We start from the raw sequence: 16,547 nt of genomic DNA on the forward strand, positions 1-16,547 counted from the left end.
TTGTTCCAAGATTGCTATGATCCAAAGTCCAAGTCCAGATTTCTCTAATCAAAGTTCAATCATATTCTTCAAAAGATGATATAGCTTATTATTTAAACTTTAGCAGCCGCATCCAAATTGATAGCCAGTCCAGATTTTCTCAAATCAAGGTTCAATCATATTGTTCAAAGGATGATATAGCTTATTATTTAAATTTTAGCAGCCGCATCAAAATTGATAGCCAACACGTGTTTCGTCCGGGAGTTTCCCAATGACTTCATCAGGGCTGTAAATTATATAGGTACCTATTATTATATGTGTATCCATATTTCCTAATTAAAAAGGAGAGACCTCCACCAGTGTATGGACATGAAAAAATATATGAGAAAATGTAAAACAGAGGTGAAGAAAATATATGAAAGGAATATAAAAATTAATGGAAAAGTTGTGGAATAAAATGTGAACACAATGGTGGGATGCAGACATATGTTAGTTCTCAGTGCACCTTAATTCCCAAAATGTGAGAATATCATACCCTTAGGTATCAAACATCATATATTATTATTGGATACTATGTCACCCATTCTTGAGTGAAAGGTGAACATGGTGTTAGGATATAAGAATTAGTGAATAAGTATCAAAAAAGTGAGACTTACTTAAATCGCTCTTATTTACTGAATATGAGCTGACCCCGTACCCTAGTGATGTCCCTTGCTACTAAAAAACACGTGCAAATGAGCCATGCTCTTACCTAAACATATATGTAGATGCGTCCTATATCATAAGTATTCCTTACAAGCGAATCCCAGAATAATTCCGTTAAGCAACTTATCTGCTATGTAAAAAAATAATTTAAATATAACTATCAAACACGTCCAACCAAACCAATATCAAGAAACAAATCAGAACCGCAGTGAACCCTAAAATCCCATCTTTATCTAATCAGAGTTCTTATCAAAATTAACATGCCCTATTAAATAAATTCCTCTAATATAAATAAAATAGGCCAAGTATATAAGTATATTGTAATCATATCTCTCTCCTAAGTCCCTTTTAAAAAATAAAAAAAAAGGCATTACTACTATGTCCTATCCTGAAATCTTGAATAAACTTATACCTAAAGCATGTAGCTTACCTGATATCAGTTATATCAATCCACCTTCAAATAAGTCAAAACGTGAAGCGCGAGTTCAGCAACCGAATGCTGTCACTCCCAGTCAAGTGAGCCTGTGGCCCATGCCTTAGGCCAGAGGTCTTCAAACTGGGTGGCAGGCCCCCCTAAGGGGGCCTTAATTGATTCAGGGGGGGTGCCAGACTCTGGCCAAAAGAAGCATTATACAGATAACAGGCCTTTGTTTTAAGCAGAAGCATGTTATTGCACTTTAAAAAGGTAACAGTACTTAACTGCAATGTTTAAATAGGTCTAGTCATATTTAAACATTGCCATCTTTATAAAATAATTGTGAAAAATTCGGAGGGGGGGGGCAATGATTTTTAGTATTCAACTGTTTGGAGACCACTACCTTAAGGCTATGATGTTTGGAGCAAAAAGTGAATGAAAGTGAAGCAGACCAACAGATGAAAAGGGCTGACTGAAAACCCTTGTAGGTATGTATAGTATATATATATATATATATATATATATATGTATATATATATATATATATGTGTGTTTTTATATGTTTTTTATTAAATGCAGCCTTAGCCTAATGCCATATCTAAAAAGAGATGAAATTAGAGACAGCAGACGCAAAGGAAACCGCTGGCCAGCATGAGCAGAGAAGCAAAGAAAATTATATCTTAAGAAAAATAAACCAGGTCAGTGTACTGCAGGTTACAAACACTATAAATCAGCAGTGTGAGTGTTATACAAGTGCATGTTAACAGTAATAATAATGTGATTAATTTATGATTATGAGCCAGTTTAGTGTGTAAATACCAACTGTAAAAGTAGTATTGTGTTGGTATTTATATAGAGCTTTGCAAGATCTTAAGAGTGTTCTTGATTGTTGTGTGAGAAACTTCTCAGTATGCATACTTTATATAGCACTTCTTGGCCCTAATCAAATCATAGAAGAGCTCTGATTGTCACCAGTTCCTAGGCACCCTTTGGATTATGATAAAAAGTGTGTTGGATATTTCCCTATGTGGGAAAAAACAGTGAGCAGTGAGTGAAGTGGGGCAAGGTATAGGTGGTGTGTAGGACTTCAGCAGTGCATAAGTATGTATGTTTGCAGAGATAGGGGCATTTGCCTATGACTGTATTTACCATCTGTGTGCTCATGTTGTTTCAGTCACATTAAACAAACTGTGGATAAATGTACCTACATCAGAAATAAGCTGTGTATCCTGTGGTGCAGATTCAAATCCATGCGAGTTAGGGCGGTGAGTAAATGTGCCTACTGGACAGATTTGTCTAAGGAACCAATCACAAATAGATTAGTGGATTAATGCACCAAATGCCAAGATTTGTATGCAACTTGTATGTCAAATATTTTAATTGTGGTGGTGATATAATCACTGTGATAGCTAAACACAGGATGTGCAACCCTTACTCCATTTTGAGCAGTGTCCTGGATCCTCTGCCGAACTCACAAAAGGGTTTTTGCCTTTAACCAGTGCTCTCAATGGGAAGGTACTGTCCGGTACTGAATACCTGCATTTCTTTAATTTGAAAGAGCGAGTACCTACTCTTCTCAGCACTGCTGCAATCAAGGCGAGACTTGAACCCCCCAAAAAACCCTGGCAAAAGTCGTCAGACTAGTTCCCGTGCATACTAACCCTCTGAGCTACCTTAGAGAGTCAAAACTGGCAATAGACAAAACTCCAGTTTCTCCCCACTATGTACATTAATCACTTCAGTAATCTTGGCACTTGTATTCTTGCCTGAAAACCGTTGAATACACAATGAACTCTGCGGTGCTTCTAAAACTACTACATTGCTACAAAACCGACCCTCTCACCCTTCCAGCCTCCCGGGGAAACGCCCGATGCCCTTTACGGCCTGCCCGGCCTTTAGCTGGCAGGGGCGAGTGTAAGACCTTCTCGGAAGGAAACAGGTTTTTTACATGGGTATTACCTGTGCTTCTATATTTCTACTTAAAATGCACCGCCTTTGACGCGTGTCAGTCTACTCTTCCAATCTCCACCCCGCTGCCTCACCCTGTAAGCACTAGATTTTAATCATGCACCACCCACAGCTGCCGTCATGTTTTTCTCGTCATCAAACCTGAGGCATACACACAACCCCCTCTGCCACGACAACGTCGGAATGAACACTAAGGAATTAAAATGTGATACAACAGATTGGATCCCGAAAATATGTCCGAATATACATATATATTTTTTTTAAAGGTCGGTCGTTGTTCAGCATATGAAGTGGGTTTTTCTATCAGTAATACAAGCATGTATATGCTGAAGGCACAGTGACAGGACTACCATGTTCTCCTCCAGCTTTCCTGCGCGTGGTGCGGGGAGGGGCGGGGCCGCTTAAAAATCCAAAATGGCCGCCACGAGGAAAGACAGCAGCGGGTGCCGTTGTTGTTAGTCCTTCTTTTGTGTTGATTACGTTTGAAGGCACTGCTTCGTGATGGGGGTGACACTGCACCAGGGCGTGTACTAATACTACGAAGGAGGCGTGCAGCAGCAGTGGGCCAGGCGGTCAGCTTTGGAAAGGGTGGATGGTGAGCTCCTTCAGCCAGCCAATAAGGGGCGTACCCAGAGAGCTGTCCTTGCACGAGGCGTGGCCTCCGTCTGCAGTCCTTAAAGACCTGTCTGGTGAGCTGTGCAGGCTGTTCGTCTGCGCCAGGCTGTTGCTGCCTTCCTATCCATCGGGACTGTTCATCCTCTCCCTGCAGACATGCAGTCATTTATCCATTGGGCCACGCGGGCCCTGTTGCTGTGTTGCGGTCTACTGCACGCGCTGCTGGTGAGTATGTGGCACACAATGTCTGGTGCGCCCCTCCCCTCCACCCAGTACCCAACCGGTGCTACTCTGTGTTCACATACTGTGCACCCACACCTAAGGATCATCACTGCGTTCGCCCCCACCCGGCACATCCACTGCATGCAACCACATCTCTCAAGAAATGGTGTCTTGTACCTACCTGCCAACACCATTTCACGCTCGAGTCGACCCCCCTTTTCCCCCCACGGAATGGTACCCTTCACTCCAAAAAAAGAGCATTAAAATTCTTGATCTATAACACAGTCCTCCCTCGGGTCAGGATTCCTGATCAGTCGCTCTTGTTTTTGCCCTCGCCGTCCCTCCATGGAAAGATCTATAGTCTTTTTCCTTAACCCTGTGTAAATTTGTCACGCGCACCCTGAAGAAAAAAAAAAAATCAAACTGTTCGTCAGTGTATTTCTGGCTCTGTGGATTTGCCCCTAGAAAGCTATCCAGGCGCTTGGCCCGGACCAACCAGCTCCCTCCCATTTGGCTGCCATGTGCTCAGCCTGCACAAAGACGTCCGGGCTGCCTGCCCGCTCTATACTGTACTTATGTGGAGCCTGCCTCTTATCGACGCTTGCGTTTTTTTATGTGTAAGCCCGCGTATACCACGTTGTGTTACCGCCATTGAGCCCTCCTTTGTTAACGGCTTCATTTCTCTCCGCAGATTTCCCCAGGCTTAGCAGAAGAGGACTGTCGAAAGTCTGCCCAGTAAGTTCACGCAATTCAGAATGGGATGGGGCGTTCCATCTACTATAAAGCTGTCTGTTTTGGTCGTAGACAGTGGTTCAGTGTCCTCTTGCAGAGGCATCATCTAGGTGTGCCACGACTGGGTTAGGCAGTGGTCAGGCTGAATGTACGAGCATAGATATTACACTCCAAGCAGCGCTTTAAATGGCAGCAACTGAGTAATTGCACTTTAATTTGAAACGAAGAGCACCGGCACTTTTAAGTCTGTAAGTAAGTTGAATGGCACAAGACAAGCACTTCTGAATTCCAAACGGGTACTTTTGAAAGTGAGTAGTAGCACTTTTATAGTTCAGTTTCAAGCACTAAGGTCACTGGAGCCGACAGACAACAGTGTGAGGATATTTAATGTGAATGGTGGCTGTACTGTTCGAGAGCTCAAGGGAGAACAACTGCTAACTTACATACGGTATATGGTGATTCGGGTAAAAGAGAATATAACTATAGCAAGTTGATTTGGTGGTGCGTTTCCCTTCCGATAACTTTTAAAGGTGTCCAGCACTGTTTTTGAAGGGGGCACAAATAATTTTGGAGTTTAGGAGGGTTTTGGCCCATTCATTATTGAAGGGACGTGCATATATGCAAAGAGCTTGTGGCACAATATTTGCAGAGAATACAGAGTTTCTTTCCAATATTTCTCTTCAGCCAGTGATGTTTTGCACGCGATGCTTTTTTCACAGTAACATGTACATGTTATAAATAGTTTTCTGGGATCAATCAACCTCTGTATGACTGCTGGCACTTCAGTTGTTTACTAACGCACTGCTAAGTATCCGTTTGCACTATACTTAAGAGATATTGGGACAACAAAAGCCTTCAGTTACATAAATATGGCTTTGCCTCTTATCGTAACTAGCCTGGTAAATAATATATTTTACTAACCCCCTTTATTGTCAAATGCTAAACATTATTTGTGGGCGGGCTCCCAACGATCGCTAGTTTCTGGGAAACGCATTTAACATTTCATACACACATGGCGGTCTTTTGCCTGCTTTGCAGTGACATGTAATTACATTTATTTGTGTTTGTATATCATAAATGCTGCTATTAGTACGGCCCATTGGCGATATAGCGTGTCTGAAGTTTCCTGACTTCTTGTCCAAGGTCTCTCTCACATACGGCATTCTGAGTCGTCCTGTAGTGGCTTTCAAGTCTCTCTGGCAGGATGGCCATGTTTTTACTCGGGCTAGCAGTGGGTTTGTGATTTTCTGTCATTGATGTCTGCCAGACGAATGGTATCAATTGCTTATACCTGTCTTGAGTAACGCGTTTTATTTGCTGATTATTAATGGTCAGTGCGTGTCAATTTCATGTCCATTCATAGAAGCCACAATATTTCCCGAACAGGTAGACATCAATAAAAGGCTTAGGAAGTGAATCTCCAGAAAGTCTTATACAGTCACCATTACTGCACTAGGAACATATTACTTGCTTTTTTACGATTTCACCAGAATATTTTATTCAAAGCAATATGACTATTTGCTTTAAGGGCCTCATTTTGTTTTACCTTTTATGTTTGGAATGTGCAAAACTACTATCAAGCGGATATTTCTTTTTACGGCTATTTAATAGTATAAGATGGCAGTGTAAGCATGGAACTTATATGAATTATTTTCTCCCACAGGTGTCCTAAAGAAAGGTACCATTGGACGAGTCTGTGGTATGTGTGGTAAGTATCTGCTCTCCTGCCTGGCAGTGTTTTTTTTTTTCTTTTTTTTTTTAAATGTATTCTTTCTTTGGCTGAAGGTAACAAGTGCTTAAGAGCTGGATCTACCAACCCACGTCATAGTGATGTATGGGTATTGTAGGCTGCTTAGGTGGGCTTTCGATGTGGTCTCTGCTGATGTGTGTCCCTCCCTGCTCTGTCCGACATATGCTGTGCTTGTGTGATACTGAGAACAGTGTATATCCTATGTCAAAACATTTCTCAGTTACGCTGGGACTGCAAAGTTACAACGTCTGCCCTGGTGCTGTTGTTTTTTGTGTTGTGTAGGCTGGGGTAGTGCTGCGGTGAGCTTGTTTCTAAGCGCTCGCAGTTTTGTAGTGGGTATAATTACTGAGTCCAAGTTGACATACTTTGTACGGATGATATATTTCTAGGTCACTTTTAGCAGTTGACAAGAATTCTGCTGAGTCCCAACTGTTGTGGATCAGCCGTGGTCTAAATCACTTTTTAAACCTGGACAGACTTGTATCCCATCTTTTATACGTTAAGAATTTTTATTTTTTGGGGGGGTGGGAGGGCTCTGGTTTTCGGGGCGGCAGGTATCCCGGACACGATCAGATTAATTTTAGTGGCAAGTCTGCCTGTGAGGCTCAGAGGTCGATACATTGAGCACTTTAACGCTACGCAAGCACAATTATCCCTGCGCACATAGACGCTTCATCATGTGCATATGTCAAAGATACGAATTGTCACATTGCAGTGCTCTTCCAATTTTTTTGAGAAATTTGATCTATTGTGGCGTACTGTCGGAAGGCAACCTACTTGCGCCCCCGACCGAGCCAATCGTGTCTATCCCCGAAACCTGCCAGTGTGCAAGCCTGGGCATGCTGTCAAGTACTGTGCCCCTGAGGGAAGTGGGAGCACACCTTGCCCCACCGGTTTATGCAGATCTTTCTAAAAACAGGACTGTGGTAGACGCACGTTTTCTAGCCCTCCCGCCCCAAACACACACACGTACGGTCCCCCCTTCTAGTTCATGTGATAGTGAGCTTTCACTATTAAAATGCACAGTAGTCACGCAGTACTAATAATGCGCCAGTCAGCTAGGCTAGTGTTGTGCGAAATGGGTACCTTTGCGAACCATGCCTCTATTGCGTCCTTGACTGATACTTTAAGAAGTGCACGTTTGCCTAATTGCGAGAGTTGGAGCTATTGGCGTTGCAAATGCCTAATTGGACTTTACTTGCCACATAAATGGGTCAACCATGCCTCATAATATGGTCCTTTACTGCCACATAATTCAGAAAGAGCGGAGGCCTGGTCGAAGCTGTATAACATAGGCACGCAAAAAAATCAGTCCTACCTTGGCTTCAGCCAAAGACCTGGCCTATACTACATGCTAACGATCAAGGTGACAAAAGGACAGTCTTCAGTGCTTGTTTTGATTGGCTTCCTCAGAAAATAGACCCAACACCAATAGCAGGGACTAGTGGAGTTGCAGAAAGCCAGAGTCACAATACAATAGTTTACTTTTTGCTTTCATACACACCTCTTGCAATGTAAAATTATTTGGGCTCACCACCCTGATGAGTTCGAACACTACTAGCACTTACACTTGCTAAACAGTAATAATGAAATACCACAGTGTATAAAAATATATCCGTAACATCCACAAACTACTGGCCACAAGAAAAGCTGCACTGGCCTGTGATGCCTCTACTCTGGGTCACACAGAGCAAGGGGCCGTAGGATTTAACGATAACAGTGGATGGGGCCAGTGAAACACTTTTATAATAAAATGTAGGCTACGGGGTTGTATTACAGCAAGCGCCCCATCTGCCTCTTGCACAAGATTTCACGCAGCAGCTCAATCCTGCCAACTTAATTTCAGATCCTCTGTGTCTGGACCAGAGTGAAATCTAATCAGAATGTGGCTACAGAATCAAGTTTCAAAACACAGGGAGCCTCGTGGACGGCAAGGGCACAGTGGCAATCGTTAACTCTGTTATAGGCGCGTGCATGCACTGTGCCCAGTCTCTGTGTGCCAGAGTATATCTGACCCCAAGATGACAAGGACACCATAAACTGGGAGCACATCACAGCGTAAGGAAAATGGATTCAAGCGAGTAGCATGGTGGTGGAGGTCAGGGCGATGGGGAGTCAAAAACTGTGTGTGTTAGAGGGGCCAACAAAATTAAAATGACTCAGACTCCGTAACAGTGTGACATAACTGGTAGTCATGCAAATCGTTGCAATACCTCCAGTTGAGTTTGCTCTGTCAAACTTCAAAGCGCCATGGCCACCACGGAGCACAAAGGGGATAGACAAAATAAAGTAGTGCGTCCACACTAAAGTATATGGCCGAAGGTGCAATAATCCACATAACAAGGTCAGTCTGCAAGGTGTAAAAACAGCCTCAAGGTGGGACAAGCATAAAATGTTTACCAACATCATCAAGCGAATTTTGAAAAGAAAGCACAGGAACGAATGAAAGTGATGGGTGTGGCTAAGGTCCTTAGAATAGATTACAACACGTTGAAAAGCTGCACTTCCGAGCTGGTATGCTCGATCTAAAAAGTATGGCAGCTGTGATCATGGGAACAACGGGGGTGTGGTCAGCGAGTCTTGGACAGGGTCAGAGACCTGGTTAAAAAGAAAAAAATATTTCGAACCTTTTTTGTTGGGCTTTTTTTTTTCTTTAAATAATACAGGTGAATACGTTTTAATTATAATGCACACCTTAAACGAAAAATAAATGCAACTTAAATTTATCTGTGGGAAACATATTTTTCTACTAGGGAAGCTTGGCCGGTTAAATCGATCATTTCTGATGTTACTCCGTCTACCTGGACGGTCACTGGTTCAATTCCTGGTTGGTACATAGAAGCATGTGATAGTAAGCAAGGTGAGCAAGTGACTTTTATTTTAAAAAAATAAAATGGATTGCATGCGGTTACAAATGGGCTGCAGTTGGTGTAAATAGGCTGTCACAATGTGCAAAAATATTTAGTATAAGTATTTACAGTGCTTTCAAAAGTTTGTTTTTAGTAATAAGCAGATTGTATCCTGTGTGATCCCTTTTCATTGGTTAAAAAGGCAAATTCCAGATTCTATCCATTAAAGCCTATTCTGGCGCTCAAGCAGTCTTATTTGGCGCTCCTCCTCAAAGCCTTTCACCACCATTTCCCATTTGCCCCTCCCATTCGTAATCCTAGTGGGGGGGTGCCCTTTTGTTTTCACAAGTCAGGTGCTGGCTGAATACCAAAGAGCAGTGACTAGCGGTGAACACATATTTGTGCTCTGTCCTCTCACCTATCCTGTTGTCAAAATAGAGATGAATACAAGTGACGGAATGAGGGAGTAGTACTAGGGAGTGGGAGAAAGGAAGCCAGAGAGAGGCTAACAAAAGTAAAGGAAACCGAATCATACAGCCAAACAGGAGGTAATTAACTTAACCCATGATATGGAATAAAAGCAATAGTCAAGGCAGCTCTGGAGGTCAGCTTTGTGTGCGCTCTTCCGAGTCTGGGCTGAGCTCACCCATAACCAGGGCCCCTGGAATTATGCAGCTAGACAGGGCCAAATTATCCAACCAGGTTGAGAAAATTATGCTGCAAGAAAAAGCAAATTATGCAGCATAATGTGGCACATTTTATAATAATATTTAATTATTTTGACATTTTTAAACTTTAAAACACTGGGCGTTGACTGCACTTCATTAGTACCAGTTAAACACCCAAATATAGCAATGAGCAACAGAAAGGTGACCACTCCAGCTTTGCAACGGGCCTTCCACCACACGGCAATATGAGTCTGTGCATTTTTAGTAACTTTTGAGCCATTTGAGGTAGAAACGATTTTTTGTGTGTTTTGTTTTGTTAAAATCTACAGATTATGCTGCAGGTGACGGATTATGTGGCAAATACACCAAATCTATAAATATGTGAAAATCGCTGTGGCCGCACAGTCGCATAATTCCAGTGATCCTGCCCATAACTAAAGTCGGCCCTCTGCACAAAGGCTGATTGTGTGGGTGTCAGCTCAGCAGGTTCTGTTCCTAAAGTGAGCGCTGCACAATCCTGGGGGGCAGGAAGGGAGTGGGCTAGGGGCGTGTTTTCCACAAGGGTTGCACACCCCCGCCGATGTTTAATATATGCAGCTTTGAGGCATTGGATGAGACTGTACTGCTTTGGTGCGAGGGACTGAGTCTGAAGTGCATAGCTTATTTTGTATATGTGTTACAATGTGGTAATATGAATAGTCGGTTGTCGAGGATGCCGCCCGCTAAAATGTCCATGCTGCCTGATACCATAGGTTTGTGCTGCTAAGGGGTCATTGTAGCCGTAGTCTTCAACAGTCTTTGGGCTCTTGTGCTTGGGTCTAAGGGCTAACACTTCCTTCTTTGTCATTTCAGGGTGATCCTGCTTACAACCTTTCTGATACTTCTCTGTGGCATAGTGGTCAGCTGCGTCAAGTTCTGCTGCAGGAGAAAGAAGCGGCCCACGCAGGCCCAACCGCAGCACCCCTGCGAAGTGACTGTCATTGCTATGGATAACGACAGCACTGTCCACAGCACCATCCACAGCACTGTGACATGTGAGTGAGCTGGCTCTGTATGCTTCTAACTAGTGTGGGATCGGAGTCTTTGATTATAGGTCTAGTGATTAATTCCAGTGAAACCTTCAGCATAGTTAGCTTATATTTATATATTTTTAGAGTTGTCACCTGTCTGCTCTAGGGGATAGAAGGCTGCGCCCTATAAAGTAAGGAAGTGGGCTGAGCAGAAACTGAGATTTGCCGAACGAAAATGGACCTGAAATTAAATATTGGAGGAGTTGCTGCCGACTGCCCCTTGCCCTCTGTAATTCCTTCAGAAGGACCGATTTCGAGCCGGTGGTACTGTTATGGGGCTTGTAGACTCTTACATAGAATGGTGAAGTGACATCACAAGTCATAGAGTGCAAAGTACCGTTTCTTATGAAGCCAGGGCTGGCTGAAACGTACCCCTGTCTTGGGTATAGTGAATCATGCCATTCTAAGTTTGCCTAATTGTGCTAAGTAGGTGGATGGGGGTGAAAAAGAGCAAATAGGAGCGAAAAAAGGTTTGAGAAGATGGAGGCAAGAGGTTACAAATGACAGTTCACTTAACAGCTCTGTGCTAAGAGGTGAGCATGCGTTTTGACTGGTTACATCCCAGTATTGCCTTCCTAGAAAATTGCATAGATTCGCCCACCTAGTTTGATCGACTTTCGTAACTGGAAGCGTCCAGCCTAACAGTTTGTGTGTTTTTCAGTTCTGCAACTAATGTATACTTATGTATGCAGTCATTTCCTGTTAGATGTTTTTCTCTAGAAAAGATGCAGTGCGTTTGAACTTGTTTATGCCCCTTTGCTGGGCGCACCTGTTAAACCGCTGACTTGCACGTAGGTGACTCACGCTTCTGTCCTCCATGGTCAATAAAATGAGTAATGTTGAGCTGGGTAGTAGTAACACTCACTATTTACACATCGCGTACTCTGCATGCCTGTTGACCGTAGATCTGTGTTAAGATATTTATCGCTGATATTCTTTGTTTTTGCAGCTTACAGCTCGGTGCAGTACCCGCACTTGTTTGCATTCGCAGAGATGGATCGCGGAGCCTTGTCCCCCCCTGCTTACAGTCTCTATGCTATGGAGATGCCACCAGCCTACGAGGAGGCGATAAAGTTGTCCGCCCCTGCCACCGACGGCCCGTCAACGTTGTCGGCGGTTCAGAAGCTTGAGGACATCCCGGAGCACGTTGCTCCTGAATTGGACGTGGAGGAGGTGGTGGTGGAGGAGCCGCCGCTGCCTGGTGATGGAGAGGTCCCGCCCTCCTACGAAGAGCCGGAGCCCGTGACTCTGGACTGCCCCTCGTCCTCCCCTCCATGTGTCAGAGACTGAGACTGCTCCTCCACGCACGTGCCTGGTGCGCGTGCTGTCGCCGTGGAAAGACGACCCTCCTTGTAGCCGCGCTAGCATCTTACGCGGAGGACACGCGCTGCGGGTTACCATGGGAACGAGAATGCAGCAACGCCAGGTGACTTTCCTCCAGACCGAGCTGGCTGGGCGACCTGTTAACGGCTCACCATGTGATCCACCAGACCTCGCTTTCATCTGCTGCTGTGGGTTGCCAGTGTGTACCAGGAACCCAATGCATGATCATTTCTCCTTGAAAGACTCGAGCTGACCTTGAGTGAGCAGTCTGTGCATGTCTACCCTGAGCCGGGGCACGCATCAGTGAATAGGCTTAGCCAGGTAGCAACTCATGGCCTCCTTTGGCAGCGCTTCCAATAGGTTTGGGCACCAGGTTTACATCTGTGCTTGCGCAAGGTCCGTACACATATAAAGTTGGAATTGATCTATGTGGCAGCACTGGGTCTTCTGGAGGAGGTGCTAGATTCTGAGTGATGAGAACTCCAACATTCTCCTACAACGTCCAGGCAAATGGAGGGTGGAATCAGGGCACCCAAATCTTAGCTCTCAAAGGATCCACTTTTTGATGGAGAAGTCGCCCACTCTAGTCCAAGAGTTGCTGATAAAGTGTCAGCTGCAGTTAAGCTCAGATCGGTCCTGTAAAAACGTTTGCACAAATATCGCAAAGCTGCAAATCGCTGTCAACTGAAGTAAGTCTGGATCTGAAAGGACCACCCAGTTGTAAGAAGCTCTCAAACTTACGGTAAATGGAGTCTCGGATCTCAAGACTTTGGATTTACTGTTCTGGTCAGGGGAGGCTACTGCCCAGTGCTCTCATTGTGAATATCATTCTAACACCAACAAGTTTGGAGGGAGCAATCCTTCTTGAGGGAAGGTTCTGGTTCTGCTTTCAGGAACTTGAGACTATTTTGGAGGTAGCCAGGGCCTACTTTCGTGATTAAGTGCAGGTGGACTTCTGAGACAGATGGAAAACTGAGTCCTTTGGCAGGTGCAAAGGGAGTTCAAGTGTCTGGCAGAACAGAGGTGGTGACAGGTGACCATGTCTTTTGGGATCTAACGGTCACTGGCCCAGCGCCACCTTTTTCTGGGTATCAGTTGGAGAAAGGGGACTTCAGACGTTGCTCTTGGACTCCTAAAGTATTTGTTGGGCCTGTTATTTAATGAAGAACCACATGCTTTCACATTTTGGGCTCTGGATTAGGCACCCAATGGTTATCCACATGCCTTTCGTTGGCAATTTTTTCCCCTTCGCAAAGGAGGTTTAATTTCTAGCACATTGCTGGTCCAAAAAAGTCGTTGCTATGTAACGTTGATGCATAATGTATTTTCAAAAAACGCACAGCACTGGCCAAGGTGTATTATCTGCTGTATAGTGTGGAGCCTGGTCTGTGCTATATCACCCAAATGTTTGTATTTAAGTGTCATATGATCCATTTTTGATGTCTCTAGTTTTTTTCTTTTAATAAAATGTCTGAATTTTGTGAATAATTCTGCATTGTTGTGGATTGATCGTGCTGTGTATTGAACTTTTTACTTACTTTGGAATGCTTATCTAGAGATGTTTTTCCTTTTATCTGTGCTTTGCCCATCTTTCTCCAATTTCTGGTAAATGGCCGCTGTAGGTGTCTAATCAGTCTACCAGAGCGCCTTCGTCAGGTGAAAACTTAAAGAGCCTGCTTCCAAATTTTCTAAACTAATTAGGAACCTGAATTCTTTGTTGTGCGACTTTTAATTGTCTTCTTTATGTGTCCCATCTTCAGCTCAGCAATTTTTTTTCGGGTGGGGTGTGATAGGTCTGTGCAACGTAAGAGGTACTTTGTCCATAGTGTTTTAAGTATAGCCTCTTTCAGTGGCGGCCGGCAGCTTTAGGAAGGAGGGAAGGGGGCGGGCGCACGCACGCACGCACGCACACACACACACGCACCAAACATTCAATTTAAAACATCACACACACCAAACATTCAATTTAAAACATCACACACACACGCACCAAACATTCAATTTAAAACATCACACACACACATACACACTTACCTTTAGCCTCCAGGTCCCAGGAGGGTTGGGACTGCTGCCTTCCCTCACTGGCTGAGGTCCGCCAATGAGGGAAGGCAGCAGTCCCAGCCTCGTCACAGAGTGGGATGGGGTCAGTGAGACTGCTGACCCCATCCACCCCACCCCACTCTGTGACCAAGTGTCACTGATTGACACTCACCCTGGGCACTTCAGGGCTCAAACCTGAAGCGCCCAGGGCGAGTGTCAATGGGTGACGCTTTCCTCGTCACCCAGGGGAGGGCCTTGAGGCACCTTTGCTGGGCCTAGGAGGTCACGCCCATAGGAGCTGTGACCTCCTCAGCCCAGCAAAGTTCAGCTCAGGCAGCCAGGAGTCTGCGCAAATCGCGCATGTCTGCTCCTGGCTGCCTGACCTGAACATGAAGAGTGTCTGTCAGGCTGACCTTTGTTCAGCCTGACAGACACTCTTCATGAGGGGCAAAAGGTGGGGGGGCGTGGCCCCTCCGCCCTAAAGGACGGGCTGCCACTGGCCTCTTTCATGGCAAGAGGAAGACGTACCTGCCAGGGCATGGGTCTTGAGAACTTCAGTTACTACTTCTTTAGCTTTTTATTTATTATTTTTCTTCTAAAGCTAAAGATGAACGGCAGTGACATGCTGCTATTTTAACCAGGGGTATAGGAGACAATACATTTCGAGGAGGGTGGGGGGGGGGATAGTTTTGGGGACTTTTCAATCAACTCTATACAAATCGCATATTTGTGAACTGCAGGCTCTGATAAATGTACACAATCTTATATATTGGTAGTGAAATAGGGAGAAAGGAAGGCATGTTGTCACAGACTGAAAGTATCTTTTATTGTTATTTACAAAGTAATTAGCTCATGTGAAAATAACATGTTGATTAACCTTGCATCTCGGTGAACCAAGCAAATAAAAGGTAAGAAGGTAAAAAAGAAGAACATACCCTTTGTGCCCCACACCCATCATGCCCCTCACCTCATGCTAATTGAAACCCCACGGGAGATATCAAAAGCGATTAGGTACAACAGTTGTAAACTGTGCTCAGAAACCATAGTTCTAGTAACACTTCTACTCGTGTCTGATCTTGGGCAGCTCAGCTCCACAGCAGTCCTAACTGAAAGCGTTTCAACTGAAGAAGTTCTTGAAGTTACAGGCCACATAAACATGGGGTTCTTTAATCCCTATAGAAACAGCAGTCACTAATTTCTTTAGAATCAGCTATTTGTGATGCACCAAGTCACTGAGTATAAAGAAAAGACATTCACTGATTATAATGAAAAGACTTCAGAAAATAAATATTATAAGGTTTTTACAGTCGAGTTCTGACATCACAATGCCTTCTGCCAGAGCTAGCAGCCAAGGTGAAAGGCAGATCAGGTCAGAGAACATAATTAATGCAGCTGTTTAAAGCAACAAATGGAATGTTGCTTTTCTTTATTCAGCTCCATTTTAATAGCTTGCAGTAATAGAAGCTATTCACTAAGATTAAGTGGTTTATGGAAAGTTGATGGTGTGACCATGTATTATATGGGGTAAAATACCCCTGCGTACATAAGGATATTGCAAGTCACTTCGAAGTTTATACCGTATAAACAAGCATTGGAAAAGCCAATAGGTCTCGCCTATGCAAGATCCATTTACCTTTGCCAATGTGTTTTAGCCATGCCGTACACTAGTAAGACTACTATTCAGCATGGCTAAAAGTTAATGGCATAAAGGAGCAAGATGTGTCACGGACTGGTGTGGAGTACTGTCATGGAGTAGGTAGAGTATCCTAGAATGGAGTAGTAAAGTAACTAAAGGAACGGGGTCCCTTGAGTAAAACGCAACACCACTCCAATAAACAATGATATTAAGGTAGTATCCAAATGGAAGGTTTCGTGCATTTATTCAATCAAAATATAAAATATCAAATGTAGTGGAAAAACATCAACAGGTGAAATCAAGAAAGACTTTGGTATTCAGGCAGTAAACAAGTTATCTGGATTACCCAATGTCACCAATGACAAGAAAAATGTAAAAAGTAACCCGTATAGCACAGTGGTTAGCATCCACAATGATTTACAAGCTTTCATACACCGGCTTTTACATGAATGACTCAAATAGTGAATCAAGAAGTCATTAGCTCATAGTATTTATGCCAATCTGACTCGCATCTCACATGAGTGAGAAGGCTATCAATGGAGATCTGAATCTCTAATCAAGCGTCAATGCCATAA

At 43.9% G+C, this 16,547-nt stretch overlaps 1 protein-coding gene across 1 annotated transcript; it reads left to right on the forward strand.

Moving 5' to 3' along the window:
• Positions 1-3,614: 3,614 nt before the first annotated feature.
• On the forward strand, positions 3,615-13,784 carry TMEM52 (transmembrane protein 52). The gene is made up of 5 exons (XM_069241007.1): positions 3,615-3,907; positions 4,596-4,639; positions 6,300-6,344; positions 10,756-10,937; positions 11,923-13,784. Exons 1-5 carry the CDS (start codon positions 3,839-3,841, stop codon positions 12,261-12,263), a joined length of 681 nt encoding a protein of 226 aa, XP_069097108.1. The 5' UTR covers positions 3,615-3,838; the 3' UTR covers positions 12,264-13,784.
• Positions 13,785-16,547: the final 2,763 nt, after the last annotated feature.

This window comes from Pleurodeles waltl, chromosome 6, assembly GCF_031143425.1.
Source record: "Pleurodeles waltl isolate 20211129_DDA chromosome 6, aPleWal1.hap1.20221129, whole genome shotgun sequence".
NCBI lineage: Eukaryota > Metazoa > Chordata > Amphibia > Caudata > Salamandridae > Pleurodeles > Pleurodeles waltl.